The 22,025-nt window shown below is 39.8% G+C and overlaps 2 protein-coding genes across 9 annotated transcripts; one reads left to right on the top strand and one right to left on the bottom strand.

The window, feature by feature from the left end:
* The first annotated feature begins 11,530 nt into the window (after positions 1–11,530).
* Positions 11,531–14,394, top strand: LOC124403991. Its single transcript, XM_046877781.1, has 4 exons — positions 11,531–11,692; positions 11,943–12,104; positions 12,219–12,370; positions 13,675–14,394. Exons 2-4 carry the CDS (start codon positions 11,975–11,977, stop codon positions 13,843–13,845), a joined length of 453 nt encoding a protein of 150 aa, XP_046733737.1. The 5' UTR covers positions 11,531–11,692; positions 11,943–11,974; the 3' UTR covers positions 13,846–14,394.
* Positions 14,395–14,606: 212 nt separating this feature from the next.
* LOC124403989 (ras-specific guanine nucleotide-releasing factor RalGPS2) lies at positions 14,607–22,025 on the bottom strand. Of its 8 annotated transcripts, none has more exons than XM_046877771.1 (13): positions 21,910–22,025; positions 21,145–21,301; positions 20,677–20,873; positions 20,206–20,446; positions 19,919–20,082; positions 19,507–19,702; positions 19,268–19,440; positions 18,995–19,195; positions 18,499–18,573; positions 17,606–17,788; positions 17,325–17,510; positions 17,087–17,208; positions 14,607–16,999 (listed from the first exon to the last, which is right to left on the bottom strand). In XM_046877771.1, exons 2-13 carry the CDS (start codon positions 21,217–21,219, stop codon positions 16,872–16,874), a joined length of 1,941 nt encoding a protein of 646 aa, XP_046733727.1. In that variant the 5' UTR covers positions 21,220–21,301; positions 21,910–22,025; the 3' UTR covers positions 14,607–16,871. The 8 variants fall into 8 exon arrangements, with proteins under 8 accessions (XP_046733727.1, XP_046733728.1, XP_046733730.1 ...); XM_046877772.1 differs by having other exon boundaries at positions 21,145–21,345; positions 21,910–22,004; XM_046877774.1 differs by lacking the exon at positions 21,910–22,025 and adding an exon at positions 21,715–21,868 and having other exon boundaries at positions 20,206–20,443.

The following is a 22,025-nucleotide window of genomic DNA, read 5'->3' on the forward strand; positions in this document are numbered from 1 at the left end:
AAAAAACTAATCAATCGCTGAATCCATGAATTTTCCTCGATCCAATCGAGTCATTTTCGACTTCTTTTTTGGACTCGATCGATCGATGCATCGATTATTTTTAGCTTAGTGGCCATCGCTAGCTCCGCGTATATTCTGCTCGTCAGATCGAGGGTAAGCACTGCAGATCAGTTCTCCTAATGGCAATCAGCTGTTTTTGCCCAACTGCAGCAGCAGGCTGCCAGTCAACCGCGGCACAGCGAGCCAAACGTCAGCAGGCTGAGGGTTCGGCTTGTGGTTCAGCTTCGGCGATATCAATTATGCACCTCGCAACATACCGGCACCTGTCACTGCAGCGGATCGTCGCCTGACTGCCAGCTCGATCCTCCGATCTGCCTTCCTGCCAATCGGCGGATTCCGGGATCTGCGTTTGAAAAGGAGCAGCTACATATATTATACTCGCAACATTCGTCATTTTCATCAAAATAATTAAAGGAAAGCAGTTTTGCTGATAATTTTTGGGAAAAATTCTTTGGTTTGAAAATTATATCAGAGTCGAGCTTTAATGGAGTTTGGCATTAATGCGGATCGTACTGCAGCAGCTGCCGGTTGCCAGGCATAACTTGTGTCTATATAGCTACTCTCTCTCTCTCTCTCTCTCTATCTCTCTACGTAGTTAAAACCGTAATGCGGCCCTCGGATTACTATTAGTTGGATGCACGGATATATAAGCGGAGTCCCTTCGCAAATGCATTATGATTATAGTAGCTGGTAACGCTGAATGCGAACAACGGAATATCACAAAACGAAGAGCGTTAAAGCGAGCGAGATATTTAATATGAGCATAACGTAACGGTCCGCCGGAAAGATTCCCTTTGAGTTGGTATAAGCAGATTTTGCTTCTATCATTGATAACAGTGCGCAGGGTTCGATAGAAACCTGCAGTAACTACAGGATCGAGGATAGAGATATAAAAAACGTCGCTCTGCACGGTCGCAAAGTTAAACTTACGTTGCGATAATTTTCCCTTCATTAGGTACACATCGTGCCTTACAGGCGTGTGTACATTTCGATGCATGTGCACCGATGCGTCGGTAGTTCAGCCAGTCGGATTAATCGATGGATCATGACGGACGATCGGCCCGCAAGCCGCACTCTGATGGCACAGCCGGTATACATAGAGCATTGCTAATCTGCAGAGTAAATGTGCGGAGCTAGGTAGGTATATATACATAGATCAGAGAGCGATCCGATCAGAGAGTTAAATTCCATCCGCGCCAGTCAATATTGCTCAGCTTGACACGATTTTTAGAATCCTTTGTGGTGCATGCAGCGTTGCCTGGCTCCAAACAATCCTGGTCACGGATCATCGTTGGAACTGTTGCAACGACCATCATCCTCAACGCGATGTGAGATTCGAGTCAAAGAGAAGAGAAGAAGGTAAATCACTGCGATGTATCGCACATAAGCACACAAATAATAAGCAATTGCATATGTGTTTCGACGCGTCAAGATGTGTGCGCGAAGGAGTTTAAACCGAGCTTCAAGTGCGAAGGCGTATTATACAGGGCACGATAACGGAGAGACGGGTCTCCTCCCCCGCCCCCGGGACGCTCATTTGTTCCCTCCATCCTGGTGGAGATCCGCGGCAGTACCTATTCTGCAGCGCGAGGATCACGAAGGGCGGTGGAGAGAGAGAGACAGAGAGAGAGAGAGAGAGAGAGAGAGAGATATGGCGGAGGCGAGATGCCATCCCACTCGCCTCATGACATATTCATGATTCATTATCATAGCGAATCATGGCCCATCAGCTTTTGATTGTTCGCCACCGTTGTTAGCCCTAACTAATGCGACTGCAGTGACCGTTGTTAGGTACCTTATACCTATACGCGAGGTAGCCTGGATCGCGGATAACCTTAACCGTCTTCCGAACTTTTGTACCCTCAGTTTTTTTTTTACCTCACCTCATGTCGCGGATCAGTCAACTGCGGAATCATGATTCTTTCTTCGGAGGTATAATTGAGGCACAAGGTACTTCCGTTTTTATGTACCACTGTTTGCAAGCCAGGTGAAAGTAAAACGCAAGGGTTGTAGTTCTTGGGTATAGTTTGAACTCAAAAAAAAATTCAATTAGTCGTTTTTGAAATCACTGACGTATAGTTTTATTATGAATAGCGGGGGGTTGCCAGATTTTTTTTTACTTGTAAAAGGGTTACGAATTAAAAAAGATTGGAATACACTGTATAAAATTGACCAGAAGTGGCCGGTGTAGACTACCGTAGAACAATTCTTGTGGTCGCCATTCAGTACTTGAACGTCAGATAGTGTCGGATTGAAGACACGCGTAGTATTAGATCGACATGAAATAGTATTAGTTTGACACTAAAAAATATTCTATAGAAATCCAGACCTTATTTTTTTTTTTTTTTACAATGTTCGATGAAACTTTATCGTGAGAATCATCCGTGCAATAAGATATCGAAGATTTCATCAACCTTTGCGCCTTCATAGTTCATCTCAATTGGAAACAAAGTACCTCGTGACTTTTTCCTTCGATTCTATAACGTGTGATATAATTATGCCGCTGCGTAAGTGCCTCGTTCGAGTAGTAATATTAACAAGTGTAACGGACAGATTCGCGACAACCGAACAATTGCTTGAGAATAACCGAGAGATGGATGATCGCGATCCTGACGAATCGGTCGGGCTTCCAGACTTTTGAATAGTAGGTCGGGGGAGGTATGCGCAAGTGAAATAAGCGAGCCTGCGGGCAGCCCTGAAGCGGATGTGCAGCGCGCGTGGCGTCGCGACGTCTCGGCGTCTCGGCGTTCCGGTGTTTCAGGCTGCTCCGTTCTCCGGGGCAGCAGCGCGGGTGGAGGGCGGCGGACGACTGCGTGGCCCGCATTGGCTGTTGAATTATAAATGAGCGGAGCGTAAGGGCTGTTGCCTGGCAACCGCGCGCACAGCGTCAAGACAAAATGGAGGTTTCAAGGAACGCAGCATCCTGATCGCGCCTCTTGGTGTGCTATATTTATGTATATTACTTATATATACATATATATATATATATATATATATATATATATGCCTACGGTTGGCACGATAACCGCCCCCTCGCACTCAACTTGTATGCACTGCGTGAATTCATCAGCTATATACTACACTACTGTGCTCGTATAGATGTTTTCATCCAAGAAACACAGTTCTTTACATTTTCTTGTTTTTTTTTTTTAGTTTTTCTTTTTTTGTTTTTGCAATTCCTCTGGATATTTCTCATTCATAAGTTATGTTGGAAATGGCAAAGTTTCTGCAGCGCAAGCCGAATTAATAACGTAGATACAACTGTTTGTTTAGTTAATGGTAAAAATTGATTGAAAGATACTCTATGAATTTTGGTGGTTAATTTCAATCATGTAAAACTGCGGGGATCTGCACTGTGATCATTTCTGTCCCGATGAAAGAAAAAAGTACTTCGACATAAATTTTATTCGTTTATTGCTTTGCTTAGTAAAATATATGGAGCCTGTGATGTACCAACATTCATCTAATTATACAACACCTGTCAGCTTCTTGAGGTTTGAGTATTGGGATTTTCATTTTGCAATATGACATCTGGTGGGAAAAAATCAAACTAATGCAATCAGGCTGACAGCTGACCGTTGACCATCTTTTTTCGCGTTTGAATAATAGAACAGATATTATATTATTGAATATGATTAATTAATTTATGTGAAATGAGTGATTTGAAAGCCCAAGAATTACGATATGCCTCCATTAAAATTAAAAACTTAGGTTACGTGTTGATAAAATGGCGCCGACAACCAGGCTCTGACGTTATGAGGATATTTTCCGATAGTGGAATAATTCCGTATAAGAAAAGGAACCTTAAATATTAATATTAGATGTCGACTGAACAATAAAGTTTCAAAATTATTGAAATGAAATTGCTTCACAGATTCGAGTATAAACAAATGGACATAATACGTAAAAGCAGAGTAAAACAATAGTTTCATAGAGCAGCATCAGGTGCTGCTCATATAATTTTCACCACAGAAAAACTCGAAGAAATTTCAGTGAAAACCGTGATCCGGAGACCTGCGGACACTTTCTTTGCGAGTAAAAATCTACGCTCCCTTACAATATCTCTATGTGTATGCATGTACGTTAAATACATTCGAATCGGCGTTTTACCGATAACAGGATGCGACGCGAATCGGATATATCACGCCCGTTATTCACATGTCTCATGATGCACGTGTCTAGGGTGTATGTATGTGGGTCCAAGGTACCTACTTGGTCAGATCGATGTACAACGATAGCAATATGTTTATATTAGTCGGATAATGAATTTCCGACACGCAACACCGGCCGGCTGACCTACAATCTGCGAACAGGTTGGCCCGGCCGTCACGAATCGGATCGCACAGATGCGCTTTTGTCGGCGGAAACAAGCCCCGGGGACGACCCGGGGGGCCCCGAATCTATATCGGGATACCGACTACGGCTCGGTCCCACCGGAATAGGTACCGGAATGGGTCCCGTCGCCCCAACGCTGCTCAAATGCTCGTTTTGCCTCCCAGTCGGTCGTCGGGGTGCAGAACTATCTCCGAGTGTTATGCCTACACATAAACATTACGAAACACGCGTATTGTGTACCTACGACGTGTATTAAAATCATTTGTATTTATACACCGAGTAATAACAGGGGATCGAGTTAATGCCCGGCGAAAAGAGCTATATGAGCAGTCCACTGTACCCATAACGTATGTACATATACGTATATTCGTATTATATGTGTAACGGAAGTATGGAAGTATGAGAACCTGTAACAGTATTATACAGGGAAACGTTAACCTGCTTTGAATCGGCTGTTGGGATTGTGGTTCGACGATCTTACCACATGCTTGTCGAATATCTTATATATCATGGTTGTAATCACTCGCTGTATTTTACTAATTCATATATCTTCCGTGCTAGCTGATATTTATTTCTGCACAAAGCTGTTGTGCCAATAATGACCGCAAACCTCTCTTATAATATATGATTTCGTTTCATGGCAAACTTTAACCTGTAACCTTTCGACTGCCGGGATTTGATGAGCTTTAATCTCCTCAGAAAGTCGCTAAATAGTGTGCTAATATCTTAAATATAACCTGTACAAAGCTTCGATCATACGCGGAGCCTATATTTAGGCTTTCCGGTGGTTAATGATAGGGAAAAATGCAAAAGTTGTAGTTTTGCATGAGAACCTGGATGTGGGGTGTTTGGAGTCGTTGATAACGAATCTGGAATCAGATTTCCGAAATTCAAGATGGCAGATCCAATATGGCGGAGGAAAATCCAAAAAGTCACTCTACGCAACCATATTGGATCCACAATGATGAATTTTGAAATTTCGAATTCAGATTCGTGATCAATTACCTCGAATACCGTCGAATAACGAGTGTCATGCAAATCGAGTGACTTTTTCGATTTTGGTCCGCCATATTGCATTTAGAAGTTTCTAGTTCAGATTCGTAATCAGCAACCTCAAAAACCATTGAGTACATAGTCTTGATAGATTGCTCCACAGCGTCTATATTTAGATTTTCCGGCGGCCTAAGGGTTAAAATGTATTTATTACAATATAACGAAAGAAAAAAACTTATACAATTCGCGTAGCGTATATCTTACAATATAATGTGACGGAGCCTGAGTATAAGGCGAAGAGCAACGAGGAAAAAGAAAAGAAAAACAGCGAGAGATTAGGCCAATGCACTGCATATATGATCTATCCGCCAGAAAATCCACCGTAAACGTATAAGGCGAGCCTTGTTCAGTTCTTGGCATATATGTGTGGGATAGGTATAAGAGCAAGGAATATAAGGAAGAAAGCGAGAGAGGAAGAAGCACTCTCGTAGAATTGAGGATGGCTATAGGAGTCGGTCCGAGATCTTATGGACTGGATCCTGTTACCGTTGACTTCGTAATCATCTTAACGGTAAGCCGTGTGGGGAGAAACGATTTTCACGTTTCGGAAAAATATTATGTGTACCTACGAGCTTGGCGAAGTGCAGAGCCGCCCGCGCTTCTTGCAGTTGGATAAATAATTTCCGACAAACCATGTTATATATATATATATATATATGTATGGATTAAATAAAGTCGGTATTTTCATTTTTGTTTTATTTTGTCTTTTTCTTCCATGTACCACAAACTATAAATCCCCCGACGCTTCAGCGACTGTAAAGTTAACTTCTTAGCAGTCAGACGAAAATGAGATTTTCGTGCCACTTTTGTTTTGGCAAGAAAAATTTCTTTGGATGATTTACCAAATTACACTCAAATCCGTGTATAGTAAAAACATTTTTTTTTTTTTAAATGCCCGCATATGTGTTATGACACAAAAGTGACGCGATCTTTTTCTGCCCATATATGTGTGTCATTGACCATCAAGGGATGAATTATATACACTCTTGCCGACATTGTAAAAATGGTTTATTTATTATCGACTTGGTGGTTTCGAAATCTGAAATTCACGATTTTCAACGCATGTGAGAAAAATTGAACATTTAAGGTGCGTATAAGGTGTGAGTATTATATACCTACATACACGTGCTGAGGAAACTTGAGTCACGTTATACCTGTCATACCTACTCTTGCAAATCGACGTGTTCGCGAATCTACGCAAATTTGTAGGAGTAGATATATAGACACTCGTATACACGCGGATATACGTGTGCCGTTTGCTCTCGGGAACGCTCGAGCCTCGATGCGTTGAATATACACATGGATGTAGTACATGTTTAGGTAGATAAGAATGTATTCGGAGTGCGTGAGCGGAAGAGTGAGCGAGAGACAGAGGAGGACAAGGAAGATAATAAAGGAGAGGGTGAGTGGCAGGGGTGAACAGGGGCCGAAGGGGTGATAGAGAGGCTGGAGAGCGAGGAAGGCAGGAAGGGAGGGAGGGAGGAGCAGAGAACGGAAACGGGCGGCAGCCTCCGGGGATCGGGAAATCCCTGGCGAATATATCGACCCCCGTAATATTTACGACCCAGGGCGTAGGGTTGCGATACATTTGCAAAACACCGTAAGGAACGCACAAAGTGCGTATAAAATCACACTTGAAACCGAAATATTAGGATTTACGCGTCCCGTACGAGGAGTCGCTCCCTCGGCGACACAATTTTGCACCACGTAACGCCGTTGACTCTTCTTCTTCTACGGTACCCACTACGACACCCGGTCAACTACGCGTACACAGTATAACTATATTTTGGTTTTGACAACAATCATTGAATCAGGAACGGGTTTGAAAAGGACTGCCAACTCGTCTTGTTATTCGGCGATCGAAGTGCAGTCAATGATCTATCGCTGAGTCCTGTTTGCTGAAGGATCGGTAACAGAGGGTCGGAAGACCATCTCGGGCACTCTGCAGTTCGGAATAACGCCTCGCACGTAGCAATATCATCATCCGTGATCCGGTGCAAGTGTATTAATGCACGTTGCACTGCAGGGGTGGCCGGTATTGTGTGTGAGTGGCGTAAACCTGTTTCAGGGACTAGACACTGCGCCCCGGATCTGAAATCTTAAAAGCACGCAAAGCGCATTGAACGGGGATTATGAATATCTAAGAGGGGGTGGAGGGCCCGTGCCTATGGGGAATAAACATGCTTGTTGCGCTCCGCTATGATACGGTGAGCATATGCGATGCATTGTCGCCGCTGATCCTACACAGAGGCAGAAAAGTACCTACGTACGAGGCACTGCACGCTTGTGTAGGAGGCACAACGTCGACGTATCTCGATGCCCCGTAGAACCCCATCAAACGTCGATACGCGGCGAGAGGGTAACCACCCCTAGGCCCACCCCTGGGTCACCGTCCCTCGACAGGCCCGCAGGGTCCCAGGGAAGTAAAGTACCTATAAGTCTGCCCCCACGATGCCGGCGAATAGTCATCTCATTACCGCGAGACCTTGCATGACAATAAATACCGAAAAGTGCCCGCCGGGAGAAGCTTGCAGCGATGCGTTTTTCGCTGTTTTCAAACTGTTTAGCGCTTACATCCGGGGATTATATTCAAAGTCAAGGCATAATTAGCTGCGAGGAGAGCGACGTCATGCCGGCATAATTGTTTATTACTATATATGTATATAATATATATACGTATAAGTAATTAGTCTGCGCTATACGCGCGGCGTACAATCGATCATATTAATACGCGAATGACATTGTTTTTCTGGGAGGTGACGATCCGTGAAATTAAACTCATGATTAATCAGTTGTCGCAATTTCTTCGCTCGCCACACTCCCTGTAGGTATATTATATGCTACGTACGTAGGTGGGTACCTGTGTTCGCGTCAATACGATGCACACTTACCAATGCAGATCTTGTATATAGGTACGTGCTTGATATGTGCCACGTCAGAGTTTCGAAGGACTTTGCTGCGTCGATGTGACGTATATACATATATACGTATACGCAGTAATTATATTTGCAGGCATTAGCAGTCGACTAGAGAGCATGTAGCTAAACTCAATTCGAAGCTACATAATCGTTATTAAATAAACGCGAAGGGCATAATTACGAATCACAATTGTAGATATGTAACAATGTTCGTGTACCTACGAAAATTTTCAATAATTAACATTTGAAACTGTTTTGATCTACACGAGATCGTTTACTATACGATCGCTTTCGTTCGGTAAAAGATGAAAAGATGTATTATATCAAGTTGTATTGTGACGTGCGGCCAATATTTTCCGGCAAAATTGTATCGCGCGGGAAAAAGAGAGAGAGAGAGAGAAAGTAATCGAGTCGAGGATAAAGCTGAAAATATATATATCACTATATGCTGTATACGATATATCAGCGCTAGCCTGTTATTTTTCTGTATCTCTATACGGCTTGGAATCTCGGAAAAATAAACGAATATGGGTATTGATTCGTGAATCGGTAACGATTCTCGCTTCGCGTTTCTATACCTGTATACCTGTACACAGGTATATAATATATATATATATATATATATATATATATATATATATATATATATATATATATATATATATATATATATATATATGTACACGTTTCTCCGTTTCTTTCGTTCTTTCTTTTTTTCTCTCTTATCCCCATCCCATGTTTTCTGTTCTTTGTCTTTTTTCGCTTCTCTTTTCTTACGCCGCCCGGCCGTGAGCCAATATACTAGTATATGCCCCCTGGTTTTTGTTCCACAAGGTATAAATGGTCCCGAAGTGATATACAGACACCTGTATCCATAACTTCTACCCAGAAGGCGGACGCATTGATTTACGAGTTTACGCCGAGCTAGCCACTCTGCCCGCCTACACCTGTAACGTTTCAACTACAGTTTACACTCGTCCGTGCGTGTTGCATACCGATGCACACAAGCAGGAACTGTCTAGGCTCACCACCTATATGCAGACAAGGGTAATACGTCCGGTGTTGCAGGGGTGAGCTCACTCAGCAAAGAGAAAGAGAAAGACCCGGAGCTGGGTGCAGGGAGAATAAAACTTTGCGGTCAATGGCCGTTGGAGTAAATTCATCCAGTGACTTGATTTGCAACGACTTAATTTCCTGCGAGACGGTGATTGGAGGAAGGATTTAAGGTCAACGGTGACGGACCACAAAGAACGAAAACGAAAACGAATGCGAACGTGAGCAGAGAATTTTATGCGATTTAGGACTCAAGCCAAGGTATAAACCGAAGTAGGCTCGATATTTACGGTCAATACCCGTCGTACGTGGATTTTCCTGTAAACTTTGACGCGATGGAAACGTGCTTTTGGTTCGTTCAGGTACTTCGTATATAAGTAATCGTGTACAAATTGCAGGTTGCAACGTGAATAGTTCGGTTGATGCGAATTAAAAAATAGTCATACACGTTATCCACGTATGAAAAAGAAGAAGAAAGGATAATAAAAACACGTTGCGACGTTGATACGAACGTTGCACACTTACCCCCGCTCCTCACTCTCTTTATCTTATTCTTTCTTTTTCCAGTTTCTTCTCCCGCTGATACATAAGAAGATCCGGCGCGTACAAATGAGCGGAAGATTCCTTGGTTTGATTTCCCCGTGGGTCACTTGACGGCGGGTTTTCGACCCGACGCGCCGGTACTTTGCACGAGGCGAGTTTGCTACCCTAGGCCATCGAGCCGAAACCATCGGCCTTTGCTCTGTCGAAAAAACTCCTCATGCATGCATGCGATTGTGTCTTGGGCCTTACCGAGTCGGCTCGGTTTCGTCAGGCTTCCATATTCCATAGGCGATTGCACCGCGATGTGACCACGTTTTCTTCTCTCCCAACCATCTCGACGTCTCTCAAAAGTTTTTCGCTCATTTTATATGGGAGTTAGGACTCTGGGACGAGCAGACGCTGCTGCATCTACTCCCGACTACCTCTGACCTCACCCTGAAGAAATACGATGTTGTTCTTGCTGGCCTGTGTGTACCGGATGAGGAGCTGCTGCAGGGTTGGGGATGAAGCAAGAATTAGACAACCTTTGCTCCCGGCTCCCAGCGAATGGCCGGATGAGCCGCCAGGAACCTACAATATCTCATACTAGTTCATGGCGGATTCAAGCGCCCGGTTTAATATCCAACGAACCGTTGCGGTGGACCACGCTACCTCCATTCTCGGTCATCCACACCCGCCCCATGCTTCCTATACCATTTCTATTATTCACCGAACTGAAAATAATTATTCGACGATAGGTATGAGTCTACGAACGCACATGCATTCGCCTTTCACCATTTTGCACCAAGTCAAGGATCACTGTGATTATATCCAATGTACCGTTGAAATAAATCCATTTTTATTTAATGCCCAAATATTAATTTAAGAATTCAAGCTACAATGTTTAAAATCAGTTTTCTACTTGGTAGAATATACGCATACAACTTAATTCCATGGAACTAGGTACTGGAGAAAAATAGTACGCGCCATTTATTAAATAGTGCGTGGTATCAGCTGTGGACCAATTACACGGTACTTTTTCGTAAAATACTCTACTCAAGTCTTAAACGGATATAGAGTTTGTCAGGAGTCTGCAAGCTCTGCAGGCTTTTATACCCGTGAGTTTCGTACATGAAAATCGACGATCATGAGGGAAAAAAGTTAGCCGGCTGACGTGGCTTTAAAGCTTCATGTATTATTCTTTCGCTTCCGCGTGGGTATGCGTATGAAACTTCGTGTGTAAGGCTGCAGGATACGAGTGGCAGATTAGCAGGACTTTTAGTCAGATTCATGATAATAATTTTTGAACATCAGGCACGCGCGTATGTGTTTCTCTCTGGAATAACTTTGTGTGTCCGTCGTCGGTAATTGTATGCGACTCGGAAAAAGCGCCGTTTCTTAGTTTCATTCTGCTGATACGCGCGACAATTTATTGCAACGAGTCTCTCGTGTGTGATGACACTGCCCAGATTTCCAATGACCAAACATGTCGTACCTACACCCGTACACCGGATGGGCATACAAGGCCCAATCAATCACATATGTATCGAGATGTCACGACGCGGGATTAAGGAAGTAAAGTACACAGTCGCCGTTTGTCGCACCGCAACCTGATACGCGACGATATACACGATTTCGTGATGACCCAGTGAAGATCCTGGCTTTGTGCATCCGCTGTCTTTATATTGCGAATCTTACGGCAGACGCTTGTCTATTGATTCCGCACCGAGTGCAGTGCCGATATCAAGAAGGTGAGTGAATTATTCAGGCCCATAGATATACATAACTGCAGTGGGCAATTCAAACTTTTCAAGTGTACCTACCCACTTCACACCTACGAATGTTAGGTCTATGGAATTCGATGGAATTTAATATATATATATATATATATATATCGTCGAAGAAATGGGGAATCAAATAGTCTGATTAATTATGCTCATTGCACTTTTTATCTGGCTCGTATTCACGCTCTAATCATTCCACGTCTCCTGCACTTTGCAGTGATTATTTTTTTCGAAACCAACTAACAGCAGATGGCAAAAGAAGCGATTCTTGGAGCAATCTGGATGGCGGTATGGGTGGCGGTCGCGATCGCAGCCTCCCTGAAAGATGGATCTGTCGGATTACCTGGGCGTGAATTTTTCAAGGCGCTACCCGAAGATGGTAAGTCGCCAAACAAATTTAACGCGAGTTAGGGAAATTTTTTGTGTTATTGTAAGTGAGGGTCATGCGGTTCGTTGAAAAGTATAACATAATAGCATATTTCGTCACGTATAGAACAACCGGACTATCTAACTTTTGAACTAAGTCGCGGATACACGGAAAAAGTTAAGGAAAAGAAGCGGAACCTGCAATTCCGCGACGAGGAATTGACGATAAATGTTCCGGATGACCTCGGCATTCCGGATGGACTTGTAGAAAAGTTTGAGGTAATTTATACTGTTCAGATGTAAGTACACGTCTAAGTCAATATATCATTACTGCGGTGAATGATTATAAGAATTGCAAATGCACGTAAAATCGGTAATGCGTGCGAATATCTTGTAGGATTTTGTGAAAAGTGTGAATTTATACTCGTGTCGGAGTATATTGAACCCTTAGGCCGCCGGAAAAGCTAAATATAGGCGCTGTGGAGCAATATTTCAAAACTTTGTATTCACGGTCAAAAGTCGTTGAGGTCGCTGGTTGCGAATCTGAACTCGAAATTTCAAAATTCAAGATGGCGGACCAAAATCCGAAGTCATGCGATTTGGATGAAACTCGGTATTTGAAGGTTCTCGAAGTCACTGATCACGAATCTGAACTCGAAATTTCAAAATTCATCAGGATGGATCCAACATGGATGCGTGGATTGACTTTTTAGATTTTTTTCCGCCATATTGGTTCCGTCTTCATGAATTTCGAAAATCTGATTCCAGATTCGTTATCAGCGAACCCAAAAACCGCACATCCAGGTCTTATGCAAAGAGACTTTCTAAGTTAATTACAACTCAAATCCCGGCAGTGTAAAGGTTCATGTATCCCGTAATTTACTGCACGTATACAAAATTGTAAATCAATGTGATTTGTCAATTAAACGTTTACTAGTTGAATTTTTCAATAAGTTATTGGCGAGTGGATATGCCTGATGTCATCTTATTCTCATTGCTTCTGATCTTGACCCGTGCGGAATAAAATTATAAACTGCATAGCTTGATCCATCATCTAATCCCAGTAATAGTAACAGCTGGTGCTATAAAAGTACTAAGTTTCTCATCGACCAACACACAACCCCTTTACGTTGCACATCGTTGTCATGTCAATCCGAATTAGTATCACGAGACTAAAGCCTAATGAATCTTCCGTGACGCAGATAAAAGTCGAGATAAGACGTGATTAGACAGCTTAATTATTGTATATTATATTTCATTAAGAATAATTTTGGCCGTAGACGAGAAAGATAAATCAGACAATCCGAACTGCACCGACATACGTCTACCTATGATTACCCGTCTCAGAATAAAATTAAAAAAAAATTAAATCAAGGCGGTATACAGATTTAGGGGGATTTTTATCCATTGAAAGAAAAATTGACTTCCTTTTCAACTTGTTTTTTTTTTTATATTTATTCAGCCCACAGTGAGTTGGTTTTTTTTTTCAAATAACAATATAGTTGAATATTTCCATCTCATGCACAGCAAGCAAGTACAAGGTTCTGCTTCATAATAATAAACTACCTTCAATCATATTCCAGGCTCTGGAGGTACCGCAGAATTTCACGGAAAATTTGTACGACCTGGTTAAAACGGAGTTCGATCTCGACGAACCGAGAATCCGTACTTTGATTCTGTCCCGTAGTGTGTGTTTGGTGAACGGGGTATGCATCGATCTCGACGACATAGGTGCGTTGTGTTGCCCATTTTGATTTTGATTTTGATTAATGCTGACCAATGATATCGTTGTATTAAGTCTTCCTTAGAACCTCGGTGACAATTCACTTATAATACATCGAGTATTTATTATATACAATTACGATTACGTTTCCTAGTTGGATCAATGCATTCCACCGCGAAAAAAGACGCTTCAAATGGGATCCAACAATGAGTAATGTGGCAATGAGAAAAAGGTGCGACCATATGATACGTTTATGCTGAAATATGATCACAGTGTTACGTCAAATCAAGTTAATTAATAAAAGGCAGAAGATCCAAAGAAAAGCTAATTTTATCATTGAATAAGATTACTTCACAGCAATGCATGTGCTGCTATCATATGGCATATTCCGATATGTTGGATCCCAATACTAAAGTCATAAAATTGATCAAATGTATTCGTACATATAATTTAAGATCGAATTATTTCACAGTATAACAATGATTTATGAGCTAGAGTTTACGCTTGTACTGGAATTAAATGCCTTTAATTAAGATTAAATTAATCATCTAAACAATAAACGATATTATATTTATACGTACACATACCTCATTTTATAAATATATATACTTTTCCTTACTTATAAACGAGCGGGGAAAATTAACAAAATGATACTAGACCTGGAAGAAAAACGAAGACAATTCGGTTGCCTGTTTTCTCAAGTTCCTTTACCATTCACCATTCATAATTATTTTGCTTTTTGATATAGTGGAAAAATTGTATCTATATTTTCGTTGAAATTTTATCTCACCTGTTCCCTCGTCGTTTATTGAATCAGTCTTCTACAATGTCAACTATATACTACATGGTTCATATTTATGTATGTAGGTATGTAAACTGTTCAAACCCATTGAAAATAATATATATATATATATAGTATGTATACATATAAACAACTACAACAAACAATTAATCGTAGCAATAAATGTTAAGGATTATGTGATAACGTAACGTGATATGTAGCACACACAGTGATTTGTATCAAAGACAGTCTCAAGACACTAATCGGCCTCATCTAACTTTTAAACATTTCAATCCGCTAACAGATATGTTTTTCCCCTTTCAGTTCCGTTTTGGATTTGATTTTTTTTCTTCCTTATTCCATTTCACACAGTAAGCCTTTACAAATATACATAAATGGAACAACATTGAATATACGCATGTCATGATAGAATAGGTACGCAACTTACAATGATAATGTGAATAAAATCGCAAAACTTTTCATAATATACTAATAGTAACAATAATAATAATAATAATAATAATAGTATAATTATGTAGTAATAATAAACGATAACTCTATGTGTCATGTTAGTTTTTTGGGCAAGGTCACCTGCAACATCTGTCACCAGGCTGTACATTTTTGTTAAAATACCTATGTTGTATAACATATATGTATAATACAAATCAATATACAATATAGATTCATAGTGAAGTAAAAGCTGCGGAGTAGAAAAAGCATATTTATAACGTGTACGCCTAGATTTGCATGTATGTAACAATCACAGAGAACATTGCCATCGCACTGTTTCAAGCTTGAAGATATATTTTTTGTTTATTATAATGTATTATGTGTCTTTTACCGCGTACTCAATTTTCTTAGAGGACAATTTTGCCGTTCAAGAGTCATATTTAAAAAGTTATTATAAAAATTACAGATTATTAAATACACGCATTGCCGATTATTTATCTTCGATTTAAAAAAAACTATATACCAGAGCTGCCGATTGGTCACACTGATACAATCTCGTACACAAGCGGAAATAGGCTTGAGCTATTCTTTGTTTAGTTTTAATAAAATATTTTTTCTAACATATGAAATAGCATATTACGAAAATGATTATAATACTCCATTAATTGCTCGAATTTAATTAGAGAAAATAGTTACGGTGAAAAATATGAATCAAGCTGTAGGTAAATTTCTCACTTTATCAAACAAATGCTGCTCGAAGAATATACAGTGCGATTACCATTTACAAAAAAAAATAACAGTCCACAATAAAGCGGTCAACTGCTTCGCATTCTACGGAAATGGCAATTAATTTTTTTTTTTCTTGTACTAATAAAAATTGAAACGCTTTCGCAACTTGGTTTGCGACTAGCAGGCTCTTGCGATTATTTTGAAAATATTTGTGATCAATTTATGTTTATATAATGTAAAAATATCGCAGCAGGTCAGCGGATTCAAATGATTATCAAGTTTACGATATATTTCTCACAACGCAAAGTGTACAGAATACGGTTGCACAGGAAACAAAGTACAAAAAAGAAGTGAAATCAACAAACACAATAAATTTCTCCTATACAACTTGGCGATATACTAAAGCTGCAGCTAACTACACTAACATCTAATTTCCACGTAAAATTAATTCAATCTTAACAACAACAGTCAAAACATACGCTTTCAACGTGTACGACTCATGCAGATCTTCACACGTACCATCAGATATGTCGATGAGTATCATTCTTCCCTATAATATCTATTATAATATTAGGAATATAACACTGTACACAATATTGCTTTCAGCTCATTATCCCTATACGCGTACATTTGTATGTGTAGAACTGACGGTAAATTATTAATAATGAAAACAATCATTAGTAAAATATTTATAATTGTTTTTAGTCGGTAGGATACGTATAAAATGTTACGAATAACGCAATTCGGTTATTACTTCACCCTCCAGCTTTCTCTGTCTCCCTTTGAATGGGCACAGATATTTATGTTGTGACAAAAATAGCTATTGGCGACTTTTCATAGTTTTCTATCCAGTGATATTACCTGTATAGCATAATAGATTTTATCTACGTTGTTATAAAATCGGAAAATATACGTATTGTGTATGCAAATAAATAATATCGTCGATATGAGTCACGTCGGAAGTATAGTTTGATGAAAATCTATCGAGTAAAATTCCGCAAGTTTCATGTAATTCGTGAGCATCAAAAAAAATGCGGCATTGAGTTTCCACCGACATAAAATGTATTACGTAAATGAACTAAAGAAAAATAAAGACTTCATTCGAACGACATGAGATTGGCGGGTATTGGTTTTCTATCAGTCGCGCCACGAGCTGTGGCTCGTAATTCTCTCAACCATTGCTCGGCCGCCTCGGTTGACCCTGCGCGGAATTTGTAGACGTTACCTAAATAATTGAGCCAATCCATGAATATGAATTTCGTCAAATAAATGTACATGTTGCTTTACGCACAAACTTTTCAACATTTCTCACCTTTGTTAGGGTCTGTTAGTATAAATGCATCCGTATGTAAGGAACTATCCAGTGGTTCGACTATCCACCCCAAAATCGACACCATTTTGTATGGTTCACGTTTAAAATCAGATCTGTCGCTTCTGAAATGAATTCATAAGAGCACGATTAATTTGCAATTATTTGCTTTTTTTAATTGTCAAGTTTGGACTCTAGATTCCGAAAATATTTGGATAACAGAAACAGAAGTAATACTGACCCTTTGAAACACTTTGGCGAAAAGTAGACGATGGACGATGCCCATACTTGTACCCAATATTTTTGCCACGTTGTAACGGCAGGCTTACGACCATCTCGTAAAATAACTTTGCGTCGTAGTGAGCCCTGCAGACCACAACGAGGTTCTTTGGACCCGCTCAACTCGTGCGGTGATAAAGCCAATGAGCTACAAAGTTATTCAAAACAATTAACGTACATTTTGAGTGACGTAATCGGACATCATTCGGAATGTTGAAACATTAATTCATTTAATTAACGTACCTTGTTCTTGAAAGTAAGCTACAGTCATCGTCCAAAGCATCTGCTGGTGAACTTGGTGAGTTTTCTTCTAAATCTACTACTTGTGGATGCAAATTCGGCTCCTCTAGTACCGAATCGTCCAGGAGGTGTCTCACGGTTAATTGACTTGGTTCTAATGGCACCGCTGAAGTCTTTCCGAAAATACTGTAACATTTCCATGAATTATAATCTTTAAATTTGTATCGCAGATACATTTTTGTTTAATGAAACCAACATGCACCTTTAACATTCAGTGTAAAACTAATTCATTGCATGGTGTTTATACATTTCAAAACCGTACATTTCTTTTTCTTACATCATTTTCTTTTGTATAATCTATCATTGAATTTAGGGAGAGAGGAATCCTTATTCAGAGAATAGCTCTTTCAATTTATAAATTTTTTTCCGATCAATCCCTTAACACTGGTTGTCATCATCTTCCAACGAAGTTTATTTTACTTGAAATGTCTCTGAATAAGATTTCTCCAACTATTTCACGAGTGCTCAGTTCTCTGATAAAATTCAACCTTTATCAGTGAAAATCGACTACACACACCTCGGACTATACAGTAATTACAAGATCCATCAGCATTCATTATCATTTTTTACACGTAAATTTAAATAGTGTCATAATTTAATTCAACTTGAAATTTTTTGGCCAAATTCCTACGCAGAACAACCGAACGTGTCGTAACATAATATAGATCACATGCAAAGCTGAATAAACAAGACGAAACAATATAAAACAAACATAACCATTAAGGAAGTGATGGAAGAAAAGTAAAAAAAGAAAAGCAAACATGTGATAAGCTTAAGTTGTATTGTTCGCACAGTCCACATTATACGCAGATCCTATGCAAGGCACTGGGACTCACCCAGCGGATACCAAGCTAGGCCCCATTCGTCCTCCTTGTTTGTGGAAGTTGCGTGGAAGACTCGTGCTACGGAATCTAATCAATCAATTATATTGATATACAAGAGCTAATACATATTGTTATTCCGAGACTTATTCCTATCAAGTAAGAAAACGAATAACCCAATCAGTAACCTGGTGTGTAATGTAACTGTACATCGATAAATGGTATAAGTCATATTTATTAATGAGTGTGGTGAGCTGATAGAATGTGATTCAGATGTGATGCTGGAATATATGAAACGTAAAAAATAACCTCATAGCAATTTTGAGCGAGGTGATTCGATTATTGGCTAAACTGCAAATTACCAAATTGAATGCTTATGCTAGAACGACACCCAATGACGAGTTTTAGAAATATTATAAAAACTTCCAACACACAATGTATACTTCACACACGGAAGATGTGAATGTAATTATATTCGTACAACAGATTCGTACTTCGAGATAATACTCACTTTGTACCAAGACTTCTACACTTCCTATGACCAGGGACAAATTTATTTGCAGCTGAAGCTGCATGAAGTCTTAAAGATCCTGCGCATCCTCTGGCTGGTGATAAAGAAAGGGCTGCAACAGCGGCAGCAACGTCACCAACGGATTCCTTGCTGCTGCTAGATGATGGTGCTGGTGAATTTGGCTCGAGTTTCATAGATAGTCTATAATAATGAGAGACATTATGTAACGACGCGAAGCAAGTAGAGTAGAAAGGATGGTATGACTAGACTTACTTGTAATGATCGTCCTCCAAAAATTTCTGCAATTCTTCAATGTAACGAACGCTGTTCAAGTATCGCTGGACTTCTGGCAAAACTGCAATGCCTGGATATTCGCTTGCTTGAAATGTTTCTACTCTACTTAGCACGTTATTCATTTTCAGTGTTCTTTGATGATTTTCATTATTCTGAAAATGGATTGACACGTGATATACGAATAGATTTATGAAAAAGTTACATGAATTTATGGTTACCTTTGATGCGGGATGAGCCATATCTATGTAAACGAGGTCGGTCAGGAATAAGCCGAGGTAAGGAATGCATGGTAGTTTAAGAGAATCTATGTGCTCTCTGAGATTCGTCCAATTATTTTTATCGCTGAAAACTTCGGCCAATTTGTCAAATGTCGTTTTGTCTCTTTTTGATAGGCAGGCCCAAGTTTTACTTAATCTAGAATTTAATGAAATTATGTTAAAAAATAACCAGAATTGTCGAAAAACACATAAATAACAAAGACTAACAATATTAGTATTATCTTCTAGCTTTCAAGAATCACCTAACAATAAGTAATTGCCTACCTTTTCATATTTTACAAAATTATGAAATTTTTATTTAAATCATGATAGACATCAATTTCATATATCTGTTGTTATTTTTAAGTCTCACCTGTAAATGGAAGCACTTTGCAATCCGGAAATGACAGCGAATAACGAGTGAAGATTGTTTAGGTCGTACAACTTTTTAGCGACACGTATAAAATGTACTAAAATTTCAGAACGTTGCTTAGGCGTGGGTGCGTTCAAAATCTCTTGGACAGTCCAAAAACTGACCTGTTGAATAAGTTATTAAATTGTAACAATTAATGCAATAGAAACTAATGTTTAAACTGCAATGAGTGTAATATACACGAATTCAACAAATTTGATTCAATAATAGAATTAGCAATGACTTACATGATTGAATCTTCGGGTGAAGCCAACTACATTCGGTGCTATGATTAGTTTGTTCTTCTTGTTCCACGAACAACTCGATAACTCCTCTGGTCGAATCGATCTGAACGCACTCAAGTCTAAAAGCGTTAGCTGAGTAGCCAAATCCTCCGGTTGTACATTCGTCGCAACTGTAACGTTGGCCACAGGTGAGTTGCTGTTGCATCGTCCAGGTAGAGAATTAGATTTACATGCCACTGAACTTCTAAAAAGATTTTATCTATGTAACAACAATGGTTGTAACGATCAGATGTTTTCGAGACAAGTCAGTCAGAGCAATCATTTAGGCAGGCAGAGTAAGAATAGTGCAAATAGAAAAAAAATATTCAAACAACATAATTGGAAAAAACCAGTCCGTTAATATATAAAAATCCAAGCCAAAGAAATGATATAAACATTATATTTTACCTACGTTACAATGAACAGTGAACAAACCCATAATTATCGTAGCAGCTTTGTACTGTAGGTGGAGTCAGCTCTGAATATTTTCTGTACGGCTTGGGCTTTTCTCGATGCTCCTTACGATCCTTGTGTAGTTTGTCTCGTTGGTCCTCGTCACAAGGCAAGAGAGGACCACTAGGAGAACTAGTATCCCCGGTAAATGATTTATCCTGACAATCCAAAGGCCCGCACTTCACACAAGCAAGAAATTCAAAAAAGAGGTGTTATTAGCCAACGCACACACATTGTCCAATGCAATATTTCAATGAAAGCAAAGAGTTTTTGTACAAGTTACAAAATTCAACAAAAGAAATGAGAACACGTACGAATATAAAAAACAACAAATGAAGATACATCAATTTTCCAGCAACTCTTTTTGACCCATTCAAAGGCTGTTCGAATAAAAGACGTGATTATTAGAGATCATACATGAGCATGGTTCAAGTAGTTGGATTCCCTTACCTCGGAAATTCGCAGAGCGGCAACGGAGTCGTTGGATAAATCGCGGGGCATAGAGGTATAACGCATGTCAGCCATGAGGCGACACTGCTTAAAGGACACATTACACCTCTCGTCTATCTCCTAGATGTAGCCTAGCCACATCCATTCATTCCCGACTCTGAAATACAACCAGTGAGAAATGACAAATGCAAGTGACGTAAACTGGAATAAAAAGAAAACATGAGTAATCCTGACGCAATGTATCTGTATCTACAATAAACAGATGGCGATAAGTGTTCGATAGAAAAATTCAAGACATTCTGTGAGCTCGTTGAATTCTGTGGTATCTTGTCGCGAGAATATTTACCATTCAACGAATTATGTGAATAATTAACTTTCGGGAAAGAGAGATTAAGCATTCGGATGGCAGGGTCTTGGATGACTCTAATCTTAAATTAAATTAAAGTGGATGTAATTATCGTCCGTGCAATGTGTTATTGGGCACGTATGTTGGTTGTTCGAGTTCGGGACAATCGAAGGAATAATTCTAAAGCCGAAATTAGATTCGTTATTGATAATGAGGATACGAACGTACGTAAAGTTGATTAAACGAATCAAAGTGGCGTACGCTCTGGCACACGTCAAACACACTCAAAACCCAAGAAGGTTACAACAAATCGAAATATATTGAATTGACATCAAGTTGAGGCAGTGAGATATTTCGAACAATTGCGTTAGGCTATCACGCGGTGTTAGTGTATAACTTATTTATTATTCTATACATACTTGTTATTTTTAGTTTGCTAGGTGGATAAACATTTTTACTGAGGGGAAAAAAATAGAATAACTTGCAAATGAGCTTTTCATAAGTCGATCTTGTTGCACGCGATGTTAGGTAGATG

Source organism: Diprion similis, chromosome 3 (genome assembly GCF_021155765.1).
Source record: "Diprion similis isolate iyDipSimi1 chromosome 3, iyDipSimi1.1, whole genome shotgun sequence".
Lineage (NCBI taxonomy): Eukaryota > Metazoa > Arthropoda > Insecta > Hymenoptera > Diprionidae > Diprion > Diprion similis.

Bases quoted from the DNA above. Each gene is read 5' to 3' on its own strand.
- LOC124403991 (XM_046877781.1), top strand. From the start codon at position 11,975: ATGGCAAAAGAAGCGATTCTTGGAGCAATCTGGATGGCGGTATGGGTG. The intron at 12,105-12,218 runs GTAAGTCGCCAA...CGTCACGTATAG, and splicing joins CAAGGCGCTACCCGAAGATG to AACAACCGGACTATCTAACT. The intron at 12,371-13,674 runs GTAATTTATACT...ATCATATTCCAG, and splicing joins GACTTGTAGAAAAGTTTGAG to GCTCTGGAGGTACCGCAGAA.
- LOC124403989 (XM_046877771.1), bottom strand. From the start codon at position 21,219: ATGGCTGACATGCGTTATACCTCTATGCCCCGCGATTTATCCAACGAC. The intron at 17,789-18,498 runs GTGAGTCCCAGT...GAAATGTTACAG, and splicing joins CCTAGCTTGGTATCCGCTGG to TATTTTCGGAAAGACTTCAG. The intron at 17,511-17,605 runs GTACGTTAATTA...ATAACTTTGTAG, and splicing joins AGCTTACTTTCAAGAACAAG to CTCATTGGCTTTATCACCGC.